General features: G+C 38.0%; 1 protein-coding gene across 5 annotated transcripts in view; it reads right to left on the bottom strand.

Moving 5' to 3' along the window:
- PHF6 (PHD finger protein 6) overlaps positions 1 to 22,838 on the bottom strand; it is a 56,315-nt gene that overhangs the window by 18,014 nt on the left and 15,463 nt on the right. For all 5 annotated transcript variants that reach the window (XM_008967178.6, XM_055106223.2, XM_008967177.5 and 2 more), the window contains exons 4-5: positions 17,062 to 17,195; positions 16,743 to 16,786 (exon numbers count right to left, since the gene is read on the bottom strand). In XM_008967178.6, the coding sequence (XP_008965426.1) occupies positions 16,743 to 16,786; positions 17,062 to 17,195 (178 nt within the window). The remainder of the gene's footprint in view (positions 1 to 16,742; positions 16,787 to 17,061; positions 17,196 to 22,838) is intronic.

Genomic DNA, 22,838 nt, shown 5'->3' with positions numbered 1-22,838 from the left:
TGAGGCAGGAGAATCACTTGAACTCGGGAGGCAGAGGTTGCAGTGAGCCGAGATCATGCCACTGTACTCCAGCCTGGGTGACAGAGCAAGACTCTGTCTCAAAAATAAAATAAAATAAAATAAAACAAAATAAAATAAACTGGAAAAATATCTGCTTCTGCTGTACCTCTGACAAAGAATTAGTATCATTATGATATGATAAGCTCATGCAAGATTAAGACCCAAATGGAAAAATAGATCAAGGATATAATCAGATAATTCTCAGAATATAAGTAGTTAATAAGTATAGTTTAAAAATATTTAACTTCTCCAGCATCAAAGTGCAAATTAAGTGATATATCATTTTCACCTATCAAAACAGCAGACTTTAAATACTTATTAAAAGCTAAAATAAAAACCACAATGAGATACCATCTCACATCAGTCAGAATGGCTATTATTAAAGAGTCAAAAAACAATAGATGCTAGTGAGGCTGTGGAGAAAAGGGAATGTTTATACACTGTTGGTGGGAATGTAAATTAGCTCAGCCACTGTGGAAAGCAGTTTGGAAATTTCTCAAACAACATAAAACGGAACTACTATTTGACCCAGCAATACCATTACTGGGTATATATTCAAAAGGAAACAAATCGTTCCACCAAAAAGACACATGCACTGTTATGTTCACTGCAGCACTATTCATTATAGCAAAGACAAGGAATCAACCTAGGTGTGCGTCAACGGTGGACTGGATAAAGAAAATGTGGTTTGGTGTGGAATACCCTGCTACATGGAATATCCTGTAGCCATAAAAAAGAATGAAATCATGTCCTTTGTGGCAATAAGGATATGGCAGGAACAGAAAACCAAATACAACATGCTCTCACTTATAAGTGGGAGCTAAACACTGGGTTCTCATGAACATGGAGATGGCAGTAATAGAAACTGGGGACTACTAGAGGGAGGAGAGAGGGAGAAGGGCAAGGGTTGAAAAACTAACTATTGGGTATTATGCCCAGTACCTGGGTAATGGCATCATTCATACTCCAACCTCAGTATCATATCGTATACTCAGGTAACAAACCTGCACGTGCACCCCCCTGAATCTGAAGTTAAAAAAAAAAAAGGTACAATAAACCCAACAAAATATGTGTTAGAAAGAAAATATAAAACAAGTGCCCCTAAATGGAGAGATAGACTATGTTTCTGAATGAACATGATACACAGAAAATCAGCTCTCACTAATCTGACTTAATGAAATGAAACTTAAAGTTGATTCTGTGGTTTTCTGGAAAATGGACGAGAATACACAAGATGAAAAAAAGAATACACAAGAGTATCCTTTTGAAAAGAAGATATCAAAATATACTATAAAGCAATAGCAGTTAAACCACTGGCACAAGAATAGACATATATCAGTGGAAGAGAATCTCCAAGTTTGAAAACAGACCCACGTGCACATGAAAATTGAAAATATGATAATGGTGGCATTTCAGATGAGTGGAAAAGACATAATGGCACAACTGGATATCCATTTTTTAAAAATGGATACCTCATACTACATGAAAAAGTTAGGAGATGTATTAAAAATCTAATTGTAAAGTAAACTATGAATATAATAGGAGAAAATAGCGGAGAATTTTAAAAAATAATCTTGGATCAGGACATATAAGAAGCCCTAAAGGAAAAGACTGGGAGATTTGACTAAAAATTAGTAACTTTTGTACAGCTAAAGGCACCATAAACTAAGTTAAAAGAAATAAATTGGGCCCGGTGCGGTAGCTCAGGCCTGTAATCCCAGCACTTTGGGAGGCCGAGGCGGGCAGATCACCTGAAGTCAGGAGTTCGAGGCCAGGCTGGCCAACATGGCAAAACCCCGTCTCTACCAAAAATACAAAAATTAGCCGGGCATGGTGGCAGGGCGCCTGTAATCCCAGTTACTAGGGAGGCTGAGGCAGGAAAATCGCTTGAACTTGGGAGGTGGAGGTTGCAGTGAGCCAGGATCGCACCTCTGCACTCCAACCTGGTGACAAGAGTGAAACTCTGTTTCAAAATAAATAAATAAATAAATTGGAAGATCATTTGCATATAGTGGCAGAATATCTACATTATAGAGAACACCTGTATATCAATTTTAAAAAGACAAACCCCAAGAGAAAAATGCACAAAGCAAAGGAAAAGGCAATTCACAAAAGAAGTATAAATGACAAAAAAACATGAACAGAGGCCCGACCTCACCAGTGATAATGGAAATTAAAATTAAATGAAATAATCAGACAAAAATTAAAGACATAATACCTAGCACAGGTATGGGAATTAGACACTGTTGGTGGGAACGTAAACTGGGTAAACAGTTTCAGAAGCCACGTGACAGTACTCATTCCCTGTGTTAAATGCATAGACCCTTTGACTTGGCAACCCCATTTCTAAGACTTTTATCTTACAGAGTCACTCGTATAAGTACATAAGTATATTATGTACAAGGGAAATTGTTGCAGTATTATTTGTAATGATGAAAAAGCAGATATAACCAATTTTATTAATAGATAAATCCTTAGGCCTGGACACAGTGGCTCACGCCTGTAATCCCAGCACTTTGGGAGGCCAAGGCGGGTGGATTGTTTGAGGTCAGGAGTTCAAGACCAGCCTGACCAACATGGTGAAACCCCGTCTCTACTAAAAATACAAAAATTAGCCGGGTGTGGTGGTACATGCCTGCAATCCCAGCTACTCGGGAGGGTGAGGCAGGAGAATCACTTGAACCCGGGAGGTGGAGGTTACAGTGAGCCGAGATCACGCCACAGCACTCCAGCCTGGGAGACAGAGCGAGTCTCAAAATAAAAATTTAAAAAAAGTGAAAATCTTCCTTTCACCTTCTACTTCCACCTGCTCTGTGCTCCTGGTTGGCTCCTCAGTCTCCCTAACCTGCCTCCCTCCCTGACCTCCTGACCTCCCACCCAGAAAAGCACTGTTAACTGCTTCTTTTCTCAACCTCAGTGTATAAGAGCCTCAGTTTGAATCTTGGATCTTCCACATACTGTGTATCTTTGGACCTGAAACCTACGTCAGGGGGTTCTTAAATGAATTACATGAATTAGTGCATGTAAAATACTTAAAACAGTGCCTGGCACATAAGATGCTTTCAATAAATGCTATTATTTTCTCTGCATATGCACGTTTTTTAAAATGATATACACACAAATGGCATTCTAAGCACACTATTCTGCATCTTGCTTTTTCCACTTAATATAGCTTGACAACTTTCCATGTCAGTATATAGGAATTTACCTCCTTCCATATAAGAGCTAATAGTAATCCATCGTATTTAACCAGCCCCCTATGGTTATGACTTGTAAGTTTTCAGTGTTTTTGCTGTTACAAATGTGATGAACACTTTCTCCATTTATCTTTGCTCACTTGTACAGTATCTTAACAGCTTTCATTTGTAAATATGTGTGTATAAGTTGGAAATAGAATAGTAAGAGCTAACATTTGAGCTTTTAAGTTTTCACTATATCAGATATGCTATGTGGTTTATATGCATTATCTCATTTGAGCCTCACAATCATTCCACAAAGTTGTAACGGTCATCTTCCCAACACCCCCTCCACCCACCACCACCCTGTTTTACAGATAAGGAAGTTTAGAAAGGTTAAGTAATTTTGCCCAAGGTCACAAAGCTAGAGAATGGCAGAGCTGGGACAAATATATATGTCAGTGAATAACTACAAGTATGCTCTTAAAATAGTAATATTCATTGTCATGGAAATACACATTTCCATATGCTCCTGGATGTTAGAAAAAGAACAGTTATGCTTATGTATGCACATAATTGGTCTGGAAGGATACACAAGAAACTCACAGATAGTAGTGTTTGCTTTTAGCAAAAGAATTCAGAAACAGATACAAGGGCACGGGTGACAGGAAAGCCTGATTTTTGTACAATGTTCATGTATCTATTCAAAATAAATACGATAAAAAGTAAAACTTTACACTTATATTCACAGCTGCAATTTCTAAAAATCCAGGCTGATAAGGCAGGCGACAAAATAGGGTTGTCCTCCTTCCCGAGCCACCAAACATTCCCAGCCTCTTATCAGCACAGCTTGCAGATGTCTGTGTCATGTTAGAATGGCCAGGCCCCTTTCTATTACCCTTCTGTTCTCCGCTGGTATGGCCTCTATGGGGAGGGGAATGCCCAACGTACCAGGACACCAACTCTCTTCCTAGTATTGTAAAGCCCTGTCTGTCCCTTTCCTGATTCTCTTCTCTTAGTAACCAATGTTTTCCTCATCTTACAACTTCCTGGTTTATGCTCCACCTTCCTCCTCCTAAGTTCTCACATCAGTTAACAGTGTGAAGTAGAAAGGATATCTGGACAGAACATCTGAAATTGCCACTTACTAGGTCTTAACTTGGTTAAGTTACTTACCATTCACAAGTGTCTTCATGTGTCAAATGGGACTAATGTTAATACCTTTCTTACAAGGCTGCTTTAAGAAATTACTTGTGAAAAATGCTTTGTAAACTATAAAATTCTATTTAATTGTTAGTTAATACTCTTGGCATATCTTGTGTAGACTGTAAGCTCTTTGTCCACATGGGGACTTTAATTCTCCAAGGTGCTCACACCTTGTAGGTACTCAATAAATGTTTGTCAGAGTTAAAAAAAAAAAAGAAAGAAAGAAAGAGGACAGGCATTAAGATTGAGGCAAGCATCACCACCTCTGCTTTGAATCTTCATGGTTGCTGCAAAAGGAAAACTGGAGGATATTCGCCCTGCCTTTTCCAGTGTAAATGTGATGTGCATTTACTCTGTATGTGCGGAGTCATTTGTGAACTCAGCTTCCTGCTTTTTCAGGAAAGGTATCAAGTAAATGATTTATATATATATATAAATCATTTATATATATAAATCATTTACTTGATATACTTGATATATATATATATACATACACATGCACATACAAACATGCATATATACATACACATGAATATACAAATTTGTAACATACACCCAAAATATATTATTACCAAAGTGTGCTAAAATGAAATCTGATGTCTGGGATTACTTCGAAATAATCCAAATGAAGAAAGTGAGTGGGGAGTAAAGATGAAACATTATGCTGTTATTTCTACTTTTGCCTAAGTTTGAAATTTCCTATAATGAAAGCTTGTACAGTGTGCTAAATCACAGATGAGCATACACAATGCCTAACACAGTACTCTGCACATGGGTGAATCAGAAAGAATATGGAGTCGGCCGGGCGCGGTGGCTCACGCCTGTAATCCCAGTACTTTCAGAGGCTGAGGTGGGTAGATCACCTGAGGTCAGGAGTTCGAGACCAGCCTGGCCAACGTGGCAAATCCCTGTCTCTACTAAAAACACAAAAATTATCTGGGCGTGGTGGCAGGCACCTGTAATCCCAGCTACTTGGCTGAGGTGGGAGGATCGCTTGAACCCGGGAGGTGGAGGCTGCAGTGAGCCGAGATCGCACCACTGCACTCCAGTCTGGGCGACAGAACGAGACAAACAAACAAAAAAAGAATATGGAGTCAGTTTTACATGGTGCGAAGACCACAATATGAATACACTACTAAAATTTTCCAAGTTAAAGTACAAAGAATTTAAATTCCATTGTCATCTAAGGAAGTGCACATGAAAAAATGGTGATAAAAGCAGGTGGAAGTTTAAAGGAATAATAATGATATAGAACACAGTATTTACAGACATCTTCAAGATATCGTGGGTTTGGTTCCGGACTACCACAGTAAAGCAAGTTATCGCAATAAAGCAAATCACATGAATCTTTTCATTTCCCAGTGCATTTAAAAGTTATGTTTACACTATATTGTAGTCTACTAAGTGTATAATAGCATTATGTATAAAAAAAGGGTATGTACCTTCATTAAAAATACTTTATTGCTAAAAAATGCTAACAATCATCTGGGCTTTCCAGTAAGCTGTAATCTTTTCACTGGTGAAGGGTCTTGCCTTGATGCTGTTGGCTGCTAACTGATCAAGGTGGTGGATGGCTGAAGGATGGGGTGGCATGACAATTTCTTAAATTAAGACAACACTGAAGTTTGCCGCATTGATGGACTCTTTCTTTTGTGAAAGATTTCTCTATAGAATGAGATGCTGTTTGATAGCATTTTACCCACAGGAAAACTTCTTTCAAAATTAGAATGAATCCTCTCAAACCCTGCCACTGCTTTATCAACCATGTTTACGGAATATTCTAAATCCTTTGTTGTCGTTTCAACAATGTTCACAGCATCTTCACCAGAAGTACACTCTATCTCAAGAAACTACTTTCTTTGTTCATCCATAAGAAGCAACTCCTCATCTGTTAAAGTTTGATCATGAGATTGCAGCAATCCAGTCCCATCTTCAGGCTCCACTTCTAATTCTAGTTCTCTTGCTATTTCTACCACATCTGCAGTGACTTCCTCCACCGAAGTCTTGAACCTCTCAAAGTAATCCGTGAGGGTTGGAATAAACTTCTTCCAAATTCCCGTTAACATCGATATGTTGACCTCTGCCCTTGAATCACAGATGTTCTCAATGGCATCCAGAATTATGAATCCGTTCCAGAAGGTTTTTAATTACCTTGCCCAGATTCATCACAGAAATCACTATGTATGGCAGCTACAGCCTCATGAAATGTATTTCTTAAATAATAAGACTTGAAAGTCCAAAGTACTCCTTGATCCATGGGCTCTACGAACTGCGGAATGAATGCTGTACTAGCATGCATGAAGACAACATTCATCTCCTTCTAGATCTCCATCAGAGCTCTTGGGTGACCAGATGCATTGTCAATAAGCAGTAATATTTTGAAAGGAATCTTTTTCTCTGAGCAGTAGGTGTCAAGAGTGGGCTTAAAATATTCAGTAAACCATGCTATAAACAGATGTGCTATCATTCATTTATAGAGCATAAACAGAGTAGATTTATTGTAATTCTTAAGGGCCCTAGGATTTTTAAAATGGTAAATGAGGATTGGTTTTAAAGTCACCAGCTGCACTAGCCCCTAACAAGACTCAGACTGTCTTTTGAAGCTTTGAGGCCAGGCATTGACATCTCTCTAGCTATGAATGTCCTAAATGGCATCTTCTTCCAATACAAGGCTGTTTCATTGATATTAAAAATCTGTTGTTTTGTGTAGGCAACTTCATCAATGATCTTAGCTAGATCCTCTGTATAACTCAGTATAGTTTCTACATCAGCACTTGCTGCTTTCACCTTGCACCTTTATTGTTATGGAGACTTCTTTCCTTAAATCTAATGAACCAACCTCTGCTAGCTTCAAACTTTTCTTCTGTAGATTCCTCACCTCTCTCAGCCTTCATAGAATTGAAGAATTAGAGGCTTGCTCTGGATTAGGCTTTGGCTTAAGGGAATGTTGTGGCTGGTTTGATCTTCTATCCAGACTACTAAAACTTTCCCCATATCAGCAATAGGGCTGTTTCACTTTCTTATCATTTGTGTGTTCCCTGGAATAGCACTTTTAACTTCCTCCAAGAACTTTTCTTTTGCATTCACAACTTGGCTGTTTGGTACAAGAGGCCTAGCTTTTGGCCTGTCTCAGCTTTCGACATGCCTTCCTCACTAAGCTTAATAATTTCAGCTTTGGATTTAAAGTGAGAAAGGTACAACTCTTCCTTTTACTTAAACACTTAAGAGGCCATTAGAGGGTTATTAATTGGTCTAATTTCAATACTGTTATGTCTTAGAGAATAGGGAAGCCCAAAAAGAGGGAGAGAGATGGAGAATGGCTGGTTGGGGAAGCAGCCAGAACACACACCACATTTATCAATTAAGTTCACTGTCTTACATGGGCACGGTTCATGATGTCCCTAAACAATCTGCAATAGTAATATCAAAGATCATTGATCACAGATCACCATAACGGATAAAAAAATGAAAAGGTTTGAAATATTGTGAGAATTACCAAAATGTGACAGAAACAAAGTGAGCATATCCTGTCGGAAAAAATGATGCTGAAAGACTTGCTCAATGCAAGGTTGCCACAAACCTTCAATTTGTAAAAAATGCAGTTATCTGTGAAGCACAATAAACTGAAGTGCAATAAAATAAGGTATGCCTGTACTGAGCCATTGTTTAGAGTTGTACACGCATTATTTTTCATTTAATCCTTAGAATAATCCTATGAGGTAGGTTTTTAAAAAAATCCCCCAAATTTTACAGATGCAATATCTAAGGCTCTCCTCTGAGAGCGATCAAATAATTTGCCCCAGATCATGTGCCTAGGATGTGGCAGAGCTAAGATTCAAATACAGACCTTATTTCAAAGCCCATACTCTTAACCAGTGTATAATACTGCCTTCCCAGTACTTCATAAGTCTATTCAATGCTACTCAACTTAAAGGTTTTTAAAGAGCTTAATACCAACATCAGAATCTCCCTATATTTCCATTTAATAAAAGTAATGCAAACTGTGGCCAGGTGCGGTGGCTCACGCCTGTAATCCCAGCACTTTGGGAGGCCAAGGTGGGCGGATCACGAGGTCAGGAGATGGAGACCATCTTGGCCAACATGGTGAAATGCTGTCTCTACTAAAAACACAAAAATTAGCTGGGCGTGGTGGCGCTTGCCTGTAATCCCAGCTACTCGGGAGGCTGAGGCAGGAAAATCACTTGAACCAGGGAGGCAGAGGTTGCAGTGAGCTGAGATCGTGCCACTGCACTCCAGCCCGGGCAACAGAATGAGACTCTGTCTCAACCAAAAAAACAAACAAACAAACAAACAAACAAAAACAACCAATAAATGAATATTAAAGCAGGTAAAGGCTTCAAATCTACATAAATTATAACATTTTTAAGATACTTTTAATATAATTATGGTGACCCTATTTCCTGAAACATAAACTGAGTTATATCATTTGACAAGCAATTTCTAATATAAAGTTTCAGAACTGTTCATTAGGGAATCCACCAGGTCCTTGAATAAAATACAGACTATAGCCTCCAAGGTTAGGCACAAAAGATTCCTTTACACCATCTCAGAAAGCATGGGATTTTGTGGTCACTGTAATTCTAACACTTATCACCACTTTATCTTTTTAAGTAATTTCAGACTTATAGAAAAAGTTGTCATAAAAATTCCTGTATACCCTTCACCCAGATTCTAAAAATAATATTTTACCACACTTGCTTTATCATTCATTCTCTCTCAATATCCATACACATTTTTTCCTGAAAGGTTTAAGAGTAAGATGCAGCCATGATGTCACCACTGTATTTTAATGTTTGTCACATATCTGTCACTTAATTATGTCCTCCCCCACTCCCCCTAAACAAAAATTATATATATATTAGTCTCATTTGATACATGAGGACACTTTGCCTTGTGAATAAGTTAACCAAGTTAAGACCTAGTGGGTGGCAGTTTCAGACTTTCTGTCCAGATACCCTTTCTACTTCACACTGTTAAATGATGTGAGAACTTAGGAGGAGGAAGATGGAGCATAAACTAGGAAGATGTAAGATGAGGAAAACAGTGGTTAAGAAGAGAAGACAATCAGAAAAGGGACAGACAGGGCTTTAGAATACTAGGAGGAGCGTTGGTGTACTGGTAAGTTGGGCATTACTCTCTCCAATTTACCACACTCAAAAACCTTATAATCACATTAAATGGTTCTATTTCTGACATCCCTATGTCACACTCTGGGACCACAAATGCTTGTTTTCCTAAGTACTTTCATTCTCATTGTTCTTCAACCCTATTAGGACCTCCAGTCCACTGATACCTTCTTGTTTCTTGTTCTCCTGCTGTCACTTCCCTCCCTATCTTGCTCAAACTGCTCTCTTGCAAATATCCTAAACTCCCATATCCCTTTACTTCGTTAAACTCACTTGGCAAGATCCCAATTTTTATTTACCCAACTAGCCACTTTCTCTATGCACATACAGGATCCTGAATTACTGGTGGAAAAGTCACATCACTTGACTGTTGGGAACCACTACATAAACTCATGGGTACTAACCTCAACAGGGCCCTCAACCTATTCTGGAAACCTTACATTTCTCCAGGCAAACTTCCTCTCCCAGTCTTCAGAGCTATTCTTTCAAACGGTTCTCTTTCCTTCAGCTTCCAACCCTCACACCTTTTGCTACATTCTCCTTCACAGAGAAGGCAGACCAGAAAGGAGCCACTTATCCTCTTCGTTCCCTCTTATTACAGTGGAAATGCCCTTCTATCACAGGCCAATTGTTTTGCTTGGGTGCTGAATCCTTTTTCCTTTACCTTCAATCTCTTCCTGCCCATAGCATCCCTTCTCTTAAGGGTCTATGTATCAATTAATTCTCCTCCTAAAAAAAAAAAAAGCAAAGGCTGGGAGGGTGGCTCAACGCTTGTAATCCCAGTACTTTGAGAGGCTGAGGTGGAGGACTACTTGAACCCAGGAGTTCGAGACCAGCCTGGGCAATGTGGCAAGACCCCGTTTCTACAAATAAAAAATGTAAAAAAAATTAGCCGGGTGTGGTGGCACATGCCTGTGGTTCTAGCTACTCAGGAGGCTGAGGTGGGAGGATCACTTGAGCCTGGGAGGTTGAGGCTGCAGTAAGCCGTGATTGAGCCACTGGATTTCAGCCTGCGTGATAGAGTGAGACCCTGTCTCAAAATAATAAATAAAAATAAAAGGCAATTAAGTGAAAGAGGCCAATCTGAAAAAAGCTATACACTGTATGATTCCAACTATGACATTCTGGAAAAGGCAAAGCTATGGAGACAGTAAAAGTATCAGTGGTATCAGTATCAGTGGTTGCCAGAGGTTTGGGAGGGAAAAGGTGGAGCACAGGGGATTTTCAGGGCAGTGAAATGATTCTGTATGATACTGTAATGGTAGGTATGTGTCATTATACACATGTCAAAACCCATAGCATGTACCACACCAAGAGTGCACTAATTTAAACTATGGACTTTGGGTGATAATGATGTGCCAATATTGCTTCATCCATTGTAATAAGCGTACCACTCTGGTGTGGGATGTTAATAGTGGATAGGCTGTGTGTGTGTGTGTGTGTGTATGTTAGGGGTTGGGGAACAGGAGATACACAGGAACTCTGTACTTTGTGCTCAATTTTGCTATAAACCTAAAACTGTTCTAAAAATAAAGTCTATTAATTAAGGGAAAAAAGCCACCCTTTAACTTCCTTCTAACTATTCCCTGCCCCTTTACAAGCAAACGTATTAGGAGGCTTACCCGTGTTACTATTAACATCCTACACCAGAGTGGTACATTTGTTACAATGGATGAACAAATATAGGCATATCATTATCACCCGAAGTCCACAGTTTACATTAGGGTACTCTTAGTGTGGTACATTCTATGGATTTTGACATGTATGTAACATGCCATGTCACAAATCTCCAATTTCTCACTTCCCATTTATCGAGGTGCATATCAATACGGCTTTTGCCCCTATTACTCTACCCAATCTATTTTCTAAGGTCATCCATGGCTCCGTTGTCACTGAATCCAATGGATACTTTTTCAACAGCCCATGAAGTTGACCATTTGGTTCCTTCAGGAACTACTCTCTTCCTTCCTTTGGTTTCCAGGATGTAACACTAATCTGACTTTCCTCTTACCTCTCTAGCCATTCTTTTTCTCTCCCTTTGCAGGCCCATCCTTCTATACCAAGCCTTTAATTGTTAAAGTTCCTCAAGGCTCAGTCCTAGGCCCTTTCCTCTTCTGAACGCTCTCCTTAGGGGATTTTTCCTCCACTCACAAGGATGCAATTATCTATACTCACACTTGGCAAATTTCTATCTCTAGCCAAGATCTCTATTCTGAGAACAAGAACCATATAATCAATCCATCTGCTTCTCTGATATCCCCACTTAGCTAGCTCATAGGTACCTCAAACTTGATCTTTCAAACTTAACTCATCAACTTTCCCCATAAGCTTACTTTACCTCTCCTGTTATCTAAGCAAGTGGCACCCTCCGTCACCCATTTGCATACGCCAGAAACCTTGGAGTCATCTCCAATATCTCTTTCCCCTTATCCCTATATTGGATGCACCTACTAAGTCCCATCAATTCTATCTTCAAACACCCTCTCAAATTTGTCTACTTCTGCTCATCTCCGTAGTTACAACTCTAGTCCAAGCCTTCTATCACTACTAACCAGGATTCCTGCAACAAGCCATTCTCTTTGCTTAAAACCCTCAATTACCTCTTGCTGTTCTTAGGATAATATTCAAAATCCCTACCATTGTGGCCCATGTATTCTTCTCCCAACCTCATATGCCACTGTACCTATCATTTTTGTTTGTTTGAATAAGAGACAGGGTCTCACTCTGTTGCCTAGGCTGGAGTGCAGTGGCATGATTGTAGCTCCCTGCAGCCTTGAAATTCTGGGCTCAAGTAATCCTCCTGCCTCAGCCTCCCGAGTAGCTGGGACTACAGGTGCACACCATACTCAGCTAATTTTTAAATTTTTTATAGAGAGAGGGTCTTGCTATGTTGTCCAGGCTGGTCTTAAACTCCTGGCCTCAAGCCATCTCCTCACTGGAGCCTCCCAAAATGCTGGGATTACAGGCATGAACCACCATGCCTGCCTCTATCTATCTTTTACTTACATAGCTTTCTATCAATTCCTTGGAAGCATCAAGTTCCTTCCTGTCTAAGTCTTCAAAGGTCCTGTTCCTTCTGCATAGAATGTGCCTCCAATCCTCTTTAGTCTTTTAAGACTTAATTTAAATGAAATTTCCTCATAGGTCCCCCCAAACATTTGCTCATGGCACTCTAATTTCTCATTCATGGCATTTATTACAATTGTAACCTATTAATTGTGCAACTATTTATTTAATGTACATCTCTCATATTAGACTTCAAGCTCTTTGGGGCAGAGACCCATCTAATTTATCCCTATATCCCCAATTACCTAACAGGCCTGGCAAATAGTAGCTGAAATATATTTACCAGCTTGTATATAATTCTGGAAGGACTCTGTCCTCAGTTAACTGTCACCATTGATAGGGGAGATTTTTTTTTTATCAGAAATGCTTTCTTTTTATTTTGGAGACCAAGTCTTGCTCTGTCACCCAGGCTGGAGTGCAAATGGCGTAATCTCAGTTCACTGCAACCTCCGCCTCCTGGGTTCAAGCAATTCTCCCGCTTCAGCCTCCTGAGTAGCTGGGATTACAGATGTGTGCCACCATACCCAGCTAATTTTTGTATTTTTAGTAGAGACGGGGTTTCACCATGTTGGCCAGGCTGGTCTCCAACTCCTGACCTCAGGTGATCCACCAGCCTTGGCCTCCCAAAGTGCTGGGATTACAGGAGTGAGCCACCACGCCAGCCCAGAAATGCTTTCTTATATGTTTCGAATCATTTTATAGGCAACTTATCTAAGCCCATCACCACTAACAGGTAAATACATACAGTTCCTGGGATGGGCATTCTAATAACCTAGTGACATAATGATAGTTATAAACTCCATATAGATTTTTAAAATTGCTTTTCAAATTCACAGTCCATTTTTTCCTGAAGCAAAACTGATGACATAGGTTTTAGGTATTTAATATTCAATAATATTTTATTTGTGATGGGAAAATTGAATTGCTATATTATGCAATTATTCTCAAATTTAATATTTCAAAACAGCTCATTTTATATAAAGCTAACATGGCAGAATGAATTATATATTAATAGCATTTATCATATTAAGTATTAGCAAAGTAAGTATTGAGCCACAGATGGCAAATGACCAAGACATTACCATAGATATTAATTCATCTTTGTTCTGGAGACTAGTGCAGTACAATTCTTTTTTTTTTTTTTTAGTGCAGTACAATTCTTAAAAGACAGTCCCTGAAATACAATCCTATAACCTCCCATCATAAACCATGATCGTAAAGGAGAACATATGTTTCCCATTAGAACAATGGAATAATTGGAAGTTCTGTTTCTGACAAAGCACTCAAAATCAACTAAATTTGAGCTAGATCAATGTGATAAAAGCCAGAAATCAATAAATATAAAGCTTTAATACTTTAAATTATAAAATTATTCTTTCAAGGTCCACAATGAGTATAAACACACCATATATAAAAACGATACAAGTCCCCCCGCCCATTGTTCTATAGACGTACACATCGAATCCCAAATTCAAATTAATTGTAGCACAAATCTGAAGTTATAATAATGCTGCCAGTTACATTAAAAGAAAAGTTGTGTTGAAAAGTATGAATTTAGATCTCTATTAAGTGTCACAGTGCTAAAACATGGCCAAAATTATTCTACTTTATATAGTTTGCAGTGACTTCTCCCTACCACTAGATGGTACTGTCAGCTTCAGAAATCCAGGGAATAAAATGGGAGCTATCTACATAATCAGTATATATTAATCATCCTTCTTAATTATCTCAAATATCCTGTCTCAGTGTGCTCATACTTGTATTCATCAGATCATGAGTCTCAATCCTCAGCTTAACATACAGCATAACATAGTCTCAATCCTCAGCTTAACTTGGATTGTTTGAAATAGGGATGGATACCCCATTCTCCATGATGTGCTTATTTCACATTGTGTGCCTGTATCAAAATATCTCATGTACCCCATAAATACACACCTACTCTGTACTCACAAAAATTAAAAATAGATTAAGAAAAAAACCATATAGGGCCACTACAGTCTTAAAGAGAATGAAATAAATGCACTGTTAAAATCTGAAATAATGAAAGGTGGAAAAGCGTACTCAATCTTTCACAAAGGATTTTCCAATTCAATTCTAGAATTCAGTGAGGAGAAAACAGAAGAAAAGCACTACTAAGGTTTTTTCCGTCATATTTTATCACCTCAAAAAAAATTATTATTTATCCAGCATGTTTACCTTAAAGACTAGATTTTGCTAACAACTGTATTTTTAACCAACACTTTAAAGTATCTGGACTAATCTCGAGTCCAGAAGTGGAAACAATATTGTTTTGTATTATAAAAGCCAAGATCTAGAGATCAAAAAGGGCCACCAATTTTAACATGCGAATACCAATAATTAGGTAAATCTTCATAAAAGAAACAGCTTCCTAAAACAACAGTGCTCAAACCATTATAATTCTAAGCAACATATTCTCAAAAGCGAACAAAAATTTTAAAGATCTCTAATCTAAATGAAGGGATAGAAAAATCGCAGATTACATCTAAGCCATTTTATATTGCTAGTAAAAGTATCAAAACCATCTCTTTGAAAAGGTTTGAAACAAGTCAGAACTCAGTATCAGAGTTTTCCCATACTTTTTACAGACCAAGTTCAACTTGGCTAACTATATATAAACATGACTAACCTGGTTTTATATAAATTTAAGTAGAAACAAACTATTAAGTAATTTTTAAAGTTTGTATTTTAAATTTGGTTACTTATTAACACATTGGCATTTTTTAAAGTACTACAGATGTGAATAAAAATATAACAGAAAGCCTGGTGATCACAAAATGTATTACTATTACCAAGCTCACATCATTTATAATATAACAGTATCAAGGATCCCATTTATCATCCTTAAAGAAACACGCAGCTAGCCGAGCACAGTGGCTCATGCCTATAATCCCAGCACTTTGGGAGGCCGAGGTGAGTGGATCACCTGAGGTCAGGAGTTCCAGACCAGCCTGGCCAACATGGTGAAATCCCATCTCTACTAAAAATACAAAAATTAACCAAGCGTAGTGGCGGGTGCTTGTAATCCCAGCTACTCAGGAGGCCGAGGCAGGAGAATCGCTTGAACCCAGGAGGCAGAGGTTGCAGTGAGCCGAGATTGCACCACTGCACTCTGGGCAACAGAGCGAGATTCCGTCTCAAAAAAAGAAAAAGAAAAAGAAAAAGAAAACAGAAAAGAAACGAGGCCGGGCGCAGTGGCTCACGCCTGTAATCCCAGCACTTTGGGAGGCCAAGGCAGGCGGATCACGAGGTCAAGAGATCAAGACCATCCTGGCTAACACGGTGAAACCCCATCTCTACTAAAAATACAAAAAATTAGCCAGGCGTGGTGGCGGGCACCTGTAGTCCCAGCTACTCGGGAGGCTGAGGCAGAGAATGATGTGAACCCGGGAGGCAGAGCTTGCAGTGAGCCAAGATCGCGCCACTGCACTCCAGCCTGGGCAACACAGCGAGACTCTGTCTCACAAAAAAAAAAAAAAACACAAAGAAATGAAACACGCAGCCACCAGCATAATTTCTTACTAAAGATAGATTTTCAGCATATACTTTACAAGGACTTTGGGATAAAAGTTTTCTTAAAAGTTCAGATCTTGGTCGGGCACGATGGCTCACGCCTGTAATCCCAGCACTTTGGGAGGCTGAGGCAGGTGGATCACGAGGTCAAGAGTTCAAGACCAGCCTGGCCAACACAGTGAAACCCCGTCTCTATTAAAAATACAAAAATTAGCTGGGCATTGCAGTGCACGTCTGTAATCCCAGCTACTCAGGAGGCTGAGGCAGGAGAATTGCTCGAACCTGAAAGGCAGAGGTTGCAGTAAGCTGTGATCACACCACTGCACTCCAGCCTGGGCGACAGAGCAAGACTTCGTTTCAGGAAAAAAAAAAAAAGAAGTTCAGATCTTTTTCACTATGCACATTAGTTTATCCTAACACTTTTCTCAATTCTTCTAAATGTACTGAATGTTGAGATATGTCTTATGGTTAAAATTAATATAGTATAATTCACTAATCTGTACTCAAATTTCTTCTTGAAACTGAAAAGTGGCTGAAACGTGGCTAAATGATGTACCTTCGGAGTTATGTGCAGTTTTCTTGTGTTTTCGGCAATAGACCCTATAAAAAATGAAGAAATCAAAAATTAGTAAGCAAACTAAATTAAACTCACTTTTCAAATTAAGAAAACGAGCAGTACACTTCACCCAATTCACTAGCTGGATTCAAAATATATTATTAAACTTCCTGTACTATTTCTCTAAGTATTAAATTTCTTATCAAAAACACCCTTTATGATGATGATGAAATGCTTTGAAATGGGAAAAATTTTTACAAAAGCCCAAAGAAAGTATTATTGTTAAAAAAAAAAACTTAAAGAGAAGTTAAATAATTACATGTAAATTCCTTGTGAAGGTTTCTCTCGTATTTGAGCTTTATCATGCAATGCACAGTGGTAGTGGTATGTCCTGTGACATGTTTTCACATCACAACCAATTGTTGCTCCAGGACAATGGCACAAAGAACACATCTACAGCAAAACGACAAAATAATATTATTAGTATGTGACTTTCTAAGGCTGTATATCAGATTAGAGGCATATCAATTTCTGTCAAGGAAAACAAATTGGTTATTGAAAAGTTTTGTAATTAATGCTACTTTTCTTGTTTTCTCTCCTTAGAATAACCGAATAAAATTCTTCTGGGGTATTTTTTTCCCATGTTAAACACTGACAAAATTAACAGAATGTTATTAATGTCTATTGTTTCATTATGGTCAAGAGAAAATTTGAAATACTGTAATTCAGGAATGTGAGCTGTATATAACATTATAAAAGAGACTTTTTATGTAATCCAGATCTTCCTAGGTACAAGTAACTGGAGAAAATGTCTCATACCAGAAAAAAAAAGTTTTCCTTAAAATTTCCACTTAATTGCTAGGTGCGGTGGCTCATGCCTGTAATCCCAGCACTTTGGGAGGCAGAGGCAGGCAGATCACAAGGTCAGGAGTTTGAGACCAGCCTGGCCAATATGGTGAAACCCCATCTCTACTAAAAATACAAAAAAATTAGCTGGGTGTGGTGGCGCATGCCTCTAATCCCAGCTACTTGGGAGGCTGAAGCATAACTGCTTGAACCCAGGAGGTGGAGGCTGCAGTGAGCCAAGATCGTGCCACTGCACTCCAGCCTGGGCAACAGATCGAGACTCCGTCTTAAAAAAAAAAAAAAAAATCCACTTAATTAATGAGACTCTGTGGGAAAAATATCTCACATAACTTACTATTTGAGAACCTGGTAAAATCCATTTAAAGTGAGGGAAGGAGACAAGGTGAAAGAATTAGGTAGTTTTTTTAATACCTTGAGCTCTGAGACTATTTTGTGATGTCAAGTTGATTATATTGTGAAAATATGCACAGTATTTCAATTTAATCTATGTCACTTACCTCTTGCACTACGAATTCAGGCAAACAAATAAAAGAACAGATTCTTTCAATGTATTTTATTATACCTTACCTTTTGAATTTAACGGATAATTCATATTGATTAACTAGCTCATGCTCTACATTTAGGAAAAAAGTTATCTTTAAAAAGTTACATAACAATGACTTTCAGTGGTTTTGATTAACATATCATAATGTACTGTACCAAGTGAACTTTTATAATGAGGCCATTTAACTGTACATGACATGCCAAAATAGATTCACAACAAGCTAAATCTAAAAAACTGTTCATTTGCTTCTTGGTTGCTGGACACCTTGTTCTAAAGTGTTCTCATCCCTCTTTTTATTAATTTGAACATAAAGAACACTTAGCATTCCTAACTTTTGGATTACTCGGCCTCTAAGCAATATTGGTGTACCAAGAGGCTAATATAAATTCCAATAAAATTTCTTACATTTCTCTAAGCAAGTCAAACAGTAAAACTCTCATTCAGGCTATCATTTAAAAAATATTCATATGTCAGAAACAGAAACAGTCTCACTACAGCTGTTTCCCAGAAAACATGAGGGCCAGTGCCCATTATTGATACAAGAAATACCCCTTTCTTCCTTAAATAAATACAGAAACTTCAAAGTATTACTGTAAAAAGAAATACTATGCCAAATTATCAAGAAGGCAAAGCTTTTGGATGGCTTATAAATTCTTAAGAAGGTACAGCATTTGAACTGTAGCTTAATTACAAAGTTCTATTATATTAAAGAAATTCTGGAAAACAAAAAAAGCACAAAGAAAAATTTTAAATCACTCATACTCACCAATCAGAGATGCCTCACAGTGTTACAATGCTTAGTGAAACGTAATTCTACACATACTATTTTGCAATCTATTTTTTTAACGCATCAAACATTATCCCACTTCACTAAGAACTTTAGGGAAAGTAGTTTATCTTGAAACTTACATCCAAAACAGGTTTAGATGGGTACATTTTGAAAAAAATATATTAAATTCAATTAGCGAGCAAAACTGAAAAGAGAGGTGCCATTTAAAATACTATATTGAGCTCAACATTGACAAGATACAGTTAAGATGGGCACTGTTGTATACAGTTGGAAATTGGTACATACTCTCTAGAATGCAATTTGCCTTATTCAACAAGGTTTTTAAAAAATTTGTATTCTCTAAGCCAGTAATTTTACTCTATAAACCTAGTCTAAAAAATAATCACACTCAAGCAATTAATGCACAAGCACATTCATTGTAGAATTATTTAGAACAGTCTAAAATGTAAAACCACCTATCAACAATTGAAAAATATTTAGGTCCGGGTACAGCAGCTCACGCCTGTAATCCCAGCACTTTGGGAGGCTGAGACGGGCGCATCACCTGAGGTCAGGAGTTCAAGACCAGCCTGACCAACATGGAGAAACACCATCTCAACTAAAAATACAAAACTAGCCAGGTGTGGCGGCACATGCCTGTAATCCCAGCTACTCGGGAGGCTGAGGCAGGAGAATCACTTGAACCTGGGAGGTAAAGGTTGCGGTGAGCTGAGATTGTACCATTGCACTCCAGCCTGGGCAAAAAGAGTGAAACTCCATCACAAAAAAAAAAAAAAAAAAGAAAAAAAAAAGAAAAAAAGAAAAAGAAAAATGTTTAAATAAATTATAGTATACACATGAGAGAATGTTCTACAGCCACTCTTTTCAAAGAAATTGGAATGGCTCAGGAAGATCTATGTGTAATGTTAAGTTAAAAAAAATGAGGCAGGATACAAAACTATGTGAATTATGAATCCAACTATGTTTATAACATAGATTCTTTAAAACAGGTACAAGTAAAAACAGCAAAATGCTAAGTGGCTATCTCGGGGTGGCTGGTTTTCTTCATAATGCCCTGTATTTTGATTTTTCTACAATGGGCAAAAGTACTTTTATATGCAAAAATATTATTTAAAAAACAAATTAGGAAAACTCTAGTAAATGCTTTCAATACCCGTCTCTCAGTCTGGTGAGAATAAGGTGGGAACCAAAAACCCAAAATATACCAAAATAGTTTTTGGCTGGTTATAAATTTAAATCTGCCCAAAGTAACTGGTTTTAAGCTGCTATGGTGAAATACATGCATTTTGCAAATAACCAGTTAACTACAGCAACTCAGGACAGATAATTTTTTTAAAGCTTACTTTATTTTTATAGTCAGTTTCACTCAAGAAAGACAAGAAAGAGGAAGACATACCAATAAAAAATATTTTCGGAGTGGAAACTTCTTTACAAGGTTAGGAGTTGGAATTTTGCTAAATTAGAATTCCCAGGACCTATTTTATGCAGCATTCACATACAAGCAGTCAAATTTCTGGCAAGGTACTAACAAAATAGCAAAAATTATCCATAATAAAGCCAAAATACAATGTTTACATTTGCTTGCTTACCTATGAATACAAAAAGGGAAAATTATCTTAGTCTACGATGCTATATTCCAACCTCTAAAATAATCCTTTTTCTCTAAACTCCTATGGGACTCAAGATATATACTGTTCATTTTGGCTCTTATCATTTTACTCCATTATATGGCTGATTATCTTTATAAATACATAAATTTTATCAATCAATTCATTCTAGACAGAATTTTTTTTTGAAGAGTAACACTGTGACTTAAAAAGTAGTGTTCAGTAAGTATGTCATCGCAAACATACTCTATTATTGAAGATCTTAATCTTATGGCATATTTTTTCTCATTCATGTTTCTAATATCTGCAGATTTAACATAATTATCTTCAGCTACTTCTAAAAATATTTAAACATTCTGATCTATGACTGGGAATGGTGAAATTGGGGAGATCAATCCAGTTGGAGGAGCACAGAATGAACGTGGCAAGAATGTTTCAGGGAAAAGATTAGCCCCGCTAGAAACAAGGTTGAAAACTAAGATGAGATAAAAAGAAAAATTAAAGAAGCTGAGAAACCAGATAGGTGGCTAGTCCAGCTTAAAAAATGTTATAGGAAATAAAAATAAAACAAAAAGGCCTTCCCTAGAAAAAGGTGAAGTAACTGGAAAATGGGGACCCCTCTACCACAAGGCACCTGGTTGGTTATACCCTAATAATGGCTCCAGTATCTCCCTTTACACAAAACATTTGCTCTCCAATTTACCACAGTCCCTACTGGGCCTTCAGCAGAATGACTGTCAGCTGCCATGTACCATCATGCTTGCACAGTATCCATGGCTCCCTCAAACGTGGGAAAATGAAAGTTAACCTGACAGAAACATGTTTTTCAAAAACAATGGAAGACCTCTCCCCAACTCCCCGCAAAAAAGGCCTGCCCCATGTATCAGATATTCTGTTGAGGGCTAATTTCCTGCCTCCAACATAGGCATACATGTTAATTCTCAGCTTATCCTGCTTGTATCCTGATTTCAAGTTCTTGATTTAGATAGAGGTGAAAACTTCTTCATTAATAATAATTTTTCTCTTACTCCCCTATTCAGTTTGCTACCTAGTCGACCTAGTAAACCTTAATAATTAATTACCAGCTTCAAATTAGGGATACTGGAAAAAGAGGTCCTGTCTTATTACAGATATTTGCATGGCGTCTCTATCGTATTGTTAGAAGCTACACTAACTTAAGGTTAAATTGTGCAACATAAGCAGAGTCTCAAGGAGCTGACCCACTGATGAAAGAGGAACTAAGTCATGCATGAGAGGAGACACAAGGAACTAAACGGACTGAGACTTAGCTAATGTCGGGTAGGAGCCAGAGGCTGGGGCATACCTGCTCCTCAGTCAACTTAACTAGGACAGGACAGAAATTCAGTTTGCAAAAAGAAGTCTTAAAGAGCAAAAGGAAAAATATTACTTTCTCAGTAACTATAGGGAAGTAAAATGAAAATGAGATTGCCAACTTCTACAAGGCTCTTGGGGGAAAAGCTGGAACCTAATGGTCAGATAGAGCCATAAGGAACTGATGATGGAAAGGCTGTCTGCAACTTAGCTTTGTCCAGCTTCATCGTCCTATATCTAATATGTCTGTCAGTAACTGACTATCAGTGTATAGATACACATTCTCACAGCCAAGCAGTTAACTGTTCTGAAGAAACCTGCTCCCAGAAAACTGCTACAAATGCACAGACAAGGCAAAGGAGGGTACAAAAAGAGGTCACGTTCTTGAGCCTGTAGGCAAAGAAAAAAAAAATGCCAAAAGCTCTTGGAGTAGGGAACGCTGTACTGAGGATATTTGCACAGGAGATACGAGCCAAAAACAAAGTGAAAGCAGCTTACTTTACGCAGGTGCTTGGCTTTTTGTTTTAATAACAGGTAATACTACCTCCAATAAAAACTAGAAAGTGACAGTACAGTTAGGGGCAAGTTTTCAGAGATGCCCCAAAAATGCTCCTTAACTCCAGCTTCATTGCTTTATTTATAGTAATACCTCACATATCCAAATAACTAGACAACAGAGTGGCTCTGAATTATCTGGTTAACTGCTGTTTTAGTTTTTATTTGTTAAATTTATGTGTTAAAAATTCCTTAAAAAGTGCCACTTCATGGGAGGGTGGAATACGAACTCATAACTGTTTCTGCTTGATCCTTTAGTTACTATTTTTTAAAAATACAGCATTTTGAAGGAGGTCTCATAAGAACACAAACTAAACACTACTTTTAAGGTTTAAATGGAAAGCCAGAAAACAGTGAAATCTGAAAGCTGTCAGTCACTGAAAAGTGACAAGTTGCTTGAA

The sequence above is a fragment of the Pan paniscus genome, chromosome X, assembly GCF_029289425.2.
Source record: "Pan paniscus chromosome X, NHGRI_mPanPan1-v2.0_pri, whole genome shotgun sequence".
Classification (NCBI taxonomy): Eukaryota; Metazoa; Chordata; class Mammalia; order Primates; family Hominidae; genus Pan; species Pan paniscus.
Note: the sequence above shows the minus strand (reverse complement) of the source record. Positions and strands in the feature narration are given on the sequence as shown.